The sequence below is a fragment of the Limulus polyphemus genome, unplaced genomic scaffold, assembly GCF_000517525.1.
Source record: "Limulus polyphemus unplaced genomic scaffold, Limulus_polyphemus-2.1.2 Scaffold4224, whole genome shotgun sequence".
Taxonomy (NCBI): Eukaryota; Metazoa; Arthropoda; class Merostomata; order Xiphosura; family Limulidae; genus Limulus; species Limulus polyphemus.
The window spans coordinates 60,390-67,631 of record NW_013669834.1 but is presented as its reverse complement, the minus strand read 5'-3'; the positions used below and the strand labels follow the sequence as shown (position 1 = coordinate 67,631).

Genomic DNA, 7,242 nt, shown 5'->3' with positions numbered 1-7,242 from the left:
TTTATTGTTGTTGTTTTTTTGCCCTTTTGGTGGCCCTTTGAACTGTGTCTAACTACTATTTGTGCCATTATAAGTTGTAATGACTTGGGGAATGTGTAGCTCACTTAACACTATCAATTTACTTTACCCACAAGCTACCTCGAGCTGCTCATGTGTATGCCTCATGAATTATTATATTATTATTTATTTTACCTTAACTAACTTAGAGATCCCAATTTTTACATTTTACTTACTTTTATACTAATAAATAAAGAATATATAGAAAAACAAGAAGTAAAGTACTTACCCAAGTATTTTTTTTTGCTGTCGACTATTAATGACAGTTAACCCTACTTTTTTATACTAATGGTAGTATTGCATTAAATATATTTTATTGAATTAAATAGTGAACCAAAGAACATAGAATAATAACATGCAAAGTAGACAATTTCCACTAACAACCACAATTTGTGTTGCTTTCTAACTATGTAACAAGAGCCGTTACAAATTCATTCAAGCTAGTTGTTACTGTTCCAGTGGGAATGAAAAGTGAACTTGACAATTACCTGTTCAGATCACAATGTAATAAAATACATCATTTGATATATGAAAACCTTGGCTTTCGATTGATTATAGGTAATATATAATTAAATATAAGAGAGAACTGATAAATCATGAAAGAGAGAATTGTTAAATGGTGAAACAGAGGATGTGACAGGTGGGTGTGGTAGGAGGGGTCTGATTTTCTAAGTCATAGCTTTGTAACCAAACAAAATTGAAAGCTATAAAAATTATGGTTTGTCTGAGCAATGATGACTTTATAGCGAGTAATTTATGTTTAAGTTTGTGGTTACTGGAGGGGTGGTGGATAATGTCACACTAGGGTTTAACAGTTTCCTTACTTAATGTGTTTAGTATGTCTTACATGGGTTTTAACACAGTATCTTTACTTAATGTGTTTAGTATGTCTTACATGGGTATAACACAATATCTTTACTTTATTCCAGGAGCATCCTTTCATTAAGCGAATGCAGACCACTCCTGATGGTGTAGCTGCGTGGTTTGCTTTCGTCATGAAAACCACACAAGTACCAGTAGTTTCCCCCCTATGTCGTCACTGGAATAAATGAAGGCGGGTTAAAAAAGTCCATCCGATGTTCTTATGTTATTCAGTTGCCAAAAGTAGTGTTTCTGCAGCCAGCCATGCAGTATGAACACCAACCTGCTGGGCATTCCTGTGTTGTATTTGGAAGGGAAGATAGCCACATCCTACTGGCTATCTTAGATGTAGCAAGTGTGATATTCAAAACACTTGTAAAAGGTTTTAGTAACCTTGTGGCTTATCAAAGGATGCAAATTTGTCTTGTTTGCAGGAAAGCTTCTATTTATAACAAACACTAAAAAGGTGTAACTGTTATTGGGTGTGATTAGATAGGTGTTAAGGATATTTTCGGTGTATATAACTAGCCGTGAGAGATTATTCAAATTAATTTCTTCATCTCATGTACAGAGGTTGTTCTGCCCTTGTGTGGCATACTTGGAAGTTTAATACTAATTCCAGGAAGAAAAAAAAATATTTTTTTTTTTATGTGAGCCCTAAAATTTAAAGAAACATTTTTAATTTTCAAAGTCCACTTTAAGTACAATAATGTGTTGATTTGTGCATGCTCTTACTGCGTGATGATTTATGGAATCAAGGTCTTCGAAAGTCAGATGTCTTATTGTTTTCTTTATGTACTACCTCGACACACGACCTAATTATATAGTGTTCTCTTCACGAAAAGTTGAAATATAATTCTTGATACGTTTTATCTGTATTATAATTTTAAGTTGTAAGCTTTATTTGATTCTGCCCAGTCTTCAAATAAAAAGATAATTCAAATTATGAAAATAAAAATTATCTAGATATCTTAGAAATGTGATTAGATGTACAAAAAAAAAAGTAATATTTTAATAAGATGTATAATTTCAGATAAGCTACATAATTTGTGTTCTGAAGTGCCATCACTGAAAGTTTTGACAGTTTGGTTCTTAAATACTGAAATTTAAATTTGGGAAACGTCTGTGTGGTCTTATTTTATTCGTCTATATTTTGAATATCATTTTGGTTTGTTGATAGTGGATCATGAAAAAAAAACACTACTAATAGGAAAGGTGTAACTATAGTATATAGACACCGACATTAATGGGCTCGTGTGTTTACTATGTATATATATATATATGTATACAAGGATGGTGATTGGTGGATGAAAAGGCATACACACATTGTTGGTGTTGAAGATAATAACTTGAATACGATACAACATTAGGTACTATGATATATAAACTCTCTTGTTGTATCCAAAGTATGCTTATGCTATCTGAAGTTACTTGAATCGTCAAACTGGCTTCTTCGAGCTCTAAAGAGCCTGCCTAATATGAAAAACCTTATTTTAAAATTTTACTCACCTGTAATAATTGGACAAAGGTTTTTGATTTCATTTGTCATATCAAACCTTGTTGATTTCTTAAATTATTACTTCGAATCAATTTTTATATTAACAGTTATGGGAAGTGTACATACTTGATACATTGTGTATGTATTTAATACAGAATGGCCTCGTTTGTAGTAAGAAAAGTTTACGATCTATCACACTTGCTAGCTTTTAAGAGGAGTTGAATGTCCAAGAGCCAGCTGTTATGCAAAATAGTAAATTAAAGGTTCCTGTTACTTACTTGTTGTCTTGTAGATTCATTGGAGAACAGACAAGATAATCGCAACCACATAGTTGAATGATATTTGTACAGTTTCAAGAATTTATTATGATTTAAACAAATTAGAGGTGAATCCTTTGGGTAGATATTCAGGATCTCCATTTAGTTGATTTTTTAGCAACATTTTTAAAACTAGAATTAATTAATTGAAAATATACCCTAAGGCACACTGCTTTTCATTTATTTGTGTTTACTAAGTTAGAAATATGGTTTTGGTTTCAGTTAGGATCTGTCAAATTCCACTTCTCATCAATACATGTGAGAACTGTATTAAAAAGAAGTGTAATATTGGACTTGACCAGCAGTAGAGAAACTGGTTTAGAAGTAATACATATTTTGTTTAAACTAACAGGTTTTCAATATCTGGTCGTAAGGTGGGATACCTGGCTGAAATGTATCTCGACCTATTTCTATCCAGAATGCTCTTGATAGATTTAAGCAAAATGATTTTCTAAAGCTCAAAGCAATTTTGTCAGAAACAGGAATGGCCTCAAAATTTATCAGAATTTTTTTTTTTATCAAAATAATAAAAGTTGTATGTAAGATATTGTTTTTGTTTCTAGCAAAAAAGAAATGGGTGAACTGTTTCAGTTACTATTACAACTTAGGATTTTCACACAACCTGATAGATACCTAATCGTGTTTAGAATAGAAGCAATTAGAAACATTGTCCAACTGTGACAAAGCCTATTTCTCTATTGTGATCATGTATAATGCTGAAACAAAAAAAAAAAAAAATTTAAAGAGTAAAATATCAGCTTTTGTACTTCATGAAAAAGTAATTGTTCTCGTTAGAGAAAATTAAAAACAGTCATTATGAAAATAAGTGTCTTATTCGGAAATTTAAAACATAAAATATGTATGTATCCAGTAAAGATGCAGACTGTGTTTAACTTATAAACTAATGTGAAAGTAAAATTGGATCTTGTTGCCTGAAAACAAAAACCATACTCTGAACTTTGGGCCCATGATTGAATCGTAAGAATGATTGGCAAATCCCATAATGGGATCGGTAACACCCCGAGTTGGTAGTGGGTGGTGTTGACTAGCTGCCACCGCCTTCCATCTGTCACCTCAAAGTTATGAATGACTAGCACGGAGAGCTCTTGAGGAACTTTATGCACATTTAAAGATCAATAACAGACATTGAACAGTTAGGCCTAGGATTTGCAACTGTATGCAATATACATATATTATCAAAAGGAATTTTTTAAATTTTAATATCAACGAATTTTGTTGTAAAGTACGTAGCGATTGAACTATCTACAAGTGACAAAATGTACTGAAAAAAACAGTTTAATTGTTTCTCGGGTTTTACTTGTGAGTGTTGTACTCTACGTGACAAATGAGGAAACCTTAAAATTGTAAGTTGTGGTTTTACGTGTAATGACAGAAAACCTGAAAATATATTCATAAAAAAAAACAAATTGTGAACCAACTTGTCCAAGTAATAGTTTTAAATATTAAGATACAGTGTAATATCAAGTTAAGATAATTTTAACTTGTCAAAACTGTATCGTGTATGCCAAGGAAAGTCATTATTTCCTCCCACCCCACCCCCTTTTTTTTTATGACATGATATTGGATTCTTAGTCAGAGAAACTGTCAGGTAAATTAATTCGTGTGGGCCTCAAAGTCCACAAGACACCCTATAAGCTAATAATTATATATTAAAATAAAGATTAGTTAAGTATTTGGAAAATGTTCAATTTCTAACAACTCTTCTCTTAATAAATTGAATACAAAAAAATATTGTTAAATTTTGTGTTTTCATTTCCTTCTGTCGTCTTTTTAGGGTTAGCTTTAACTCTGCGAGTCGTAGGTTCGAATCCCTGTCATCGAACATGTGTGTCCTTTCAGTTGTGGCATTATAACGATATAGACAATCCCACCGCCAACTCGTTGGTAAAAGAGTTGGCGGTGGGTGGTGATGACTAGTCGCCTTCTAGGGAAGGCAGCTAGTCATCACCGCCAACTCTGGGGCTACTCTTTTTACCGACGAATAGTGGGATTGACTGTCATATTATAACACCCTACAGCTGAAAGGGTGAGCATGTTAAGTGGGACGAGGATTCAAATCCACAGATTGTGAGTTGAGCACCCTAACCACCAGGCCCCCAGACTACGGATCCAGAACAAATTTGGGGAGAACTGTCCCATACTGATATCCAATATTGTGTACATAGGACTATTAGTTTTCGAGATACTCGCGCGGAAACACGCACAAGGCCCCGATTACAATCCCCCTCACCCCTTCTGGAGCGAGAATATAAATATTCTTATCCTAAGTCTATAGTAGACTGCTCTTTATATGTAGTATTCTCAGGTGAGCTATCTCAGATACATTCACCAAACAAAAGAATTGAGCAGGATATGGAATTTGTAGTGGCTGAGTGAGTGCTCAAGAATAAGCAGAGTGTAAAACACCATGGAAATTATCTTTAGCCCCCGAAGGCCTATGATGCGAAAGATCTGGTTTCGATACCCGTGGAAGTCACAGCCACAGATAGTCCATTGTGAAGCTTTGTGGTTACAAACAAATAACGAAAATAAGCTTTATTAAACACAAATAAAAAAAACTGTGTGAACTTGCTTAAAGAACGACGGACCGTCACTTATTCTCGTTAATCACTCGAGGAAAGTCGGGTAGAATAACAGTTAATAAAGACTAGAATCAGACTAATAAAATTATTTATAAAGTTTATTATTTCTTCCGTACGTTTAATTAGTCTTAAAAGCTAAGCTAATTAAATTGGGCCATAATTAACTGATACACATATCTAAAGTATGAAGCTGATGTTGAGGTCAAAATAAGAAATTTTTTGCTTGTGGCACAGCGGCATGTCCGCAGATTTACAACGCTAGAAACCGGGTTTCGATACCCGTGGTACCCATTGTGTAGCTTTGTGCTTAATTAAAAATAAACAAACAAACTTGTAAACAATGAGATATTTTAAAGTAAAACTTTTATCGACAAATATCAGACAGAGAGAGCCGCTAATAAGAGCTGATTCGCCCAATTCATAAGAGTAATTCTTAATGTGATAGCTTAATTTTAATATTAGTAAAACGAAAACTTTTTACTTCAGCAGACGGAATCACAGTCGCTTCTATTGTAATGTGCTTAGTTCCAAAGATTTGTCTCTCTCAGGAGAAACCTTTCGTCAATGAACGATGATCTTAAAAATAAATCAACCAAGAAAACGTGCATGAATTGAACAGATAAACCTGTTTCTTGGTCCAGTCGACAGCGGTACCCACCGGTGGAACAGCAGTAAGTCTATGAATTTAAAGCGCTAAAATAAGGGGTTCGATTCCCCTCTGTAGACACAGCAGATAGCTTGCTGTGGCTTTGCTATAAAACACACACAGTAGACAACGTCATTTGGGAACCTTCGTTCTCTCTTAACATTAGTCGGCTGTATTGTTTAAACAACGTAAACTCGGTGGGCACAGGATATTATAATTCACACTCAACACTGTAGGACTGTGGGTGCGGTATAAAAGTGACGATCAAATCCCACTACTTAATTAGAGTAGCCCACAATTTATTAGTGGGTGTTGTTGACCAATTGACGTCGCTTTAGTCTGTCATCTCAAAATTAGGGATGGCGAGCGCAGGTAGCTCTCGAGTAGCTTCGCACGAAATTTAACAACAAACAATCTCATAATGCTTTTGAGCAGTAGCGCAACACCCTATCTTCTTTACTTTGGATTTTTTTTGTGTGTGTGTCTATGTGCTCCTAATAATTATAAGTCGTAATTTATAAAGCAGTATTACAAAGTGTAAAATGAAGTATAGGTATATCACAAAACAATTCAATCGAATCACCGAAACCGATTGTTGTTACGCCACCACTTTTGAATTTAATGTCGTTTTATTTAATGGGAGTTAATTAGCTAGGTGCTATGCAATCTTGATTTTTTTATTTTCGTTATTTTTCTACATGTATCAAATTAAATATTATTTTCAACATATTTCTACTGCAAGAAAGAAGCTTACTTTGTACAGAGATCTTTTTTTTAATCAGGTCATCAGGATCATTATCGCAAATGTTTGTGTTTAATTGAAATATCTGTTCACCTAGAGATTTGAAAATTGAAAAGGGGTGGATTTTTTACACTCAATTACATCTGGAATCGGGTGCGTTAGCCAAACTTTTTGCTGTGTGTTTATTTTTATTGCATTTGAATTATTAATATACAACACGGTCAGAGATTTTTGAAAAAGATATTTCTTCTGTCTACAAATTCGATGACGAGGAACCCACTTTGAGACTAATAATGGCTGGAGACGGCTTGAATGGGTAATGAAGAAAAACTTTAATACAACAGCAAATGTACAACGTGAGGATGATGACAAAACCTTGTCGAAACGTTGTACATTTGCTGTTGCATTAAAGTTTTTCTTCATTACCCATTCAAGCCGTCTCCAGCCATTATTAGTCTCAAAGTGGGTTCCTCGTCATCGAATTTGAATACTTACAGTAAGGAACAAAGATGTCACAT

The 7,242-nt window shown here is 34.0% G+C and overlaps 1 protein-coding gene across 2 annotated transcripts in view; it reads left to right on the top strand.

Annotated features, from left to right (window-relative positions):
* The window catches only part of LOC106470799 (dual specificity mitogen-activated protein kinase kinase 7-like), an 18,683-nt gene extending 15,990 nt beyond the window's left edge, over positions 1-2,693 (top strand). For both annotated transcript variants that reach the window (XM_013931364.2, XM_013931365.2), the window contains exon 10: positions 987-2,693. In XM_013931364.2, the coding sequence (XP_013786818.2) occupies positions 987-1,109 (123 nt within the window). In that variant the 3' untranslated portion in view covers positions 1,110-2,693. The remainder of the gene's footprint in view (positions 1-986) is intronic.
* Positions 2,694-7,242: the final 4,549 nt, after the last annotated feature.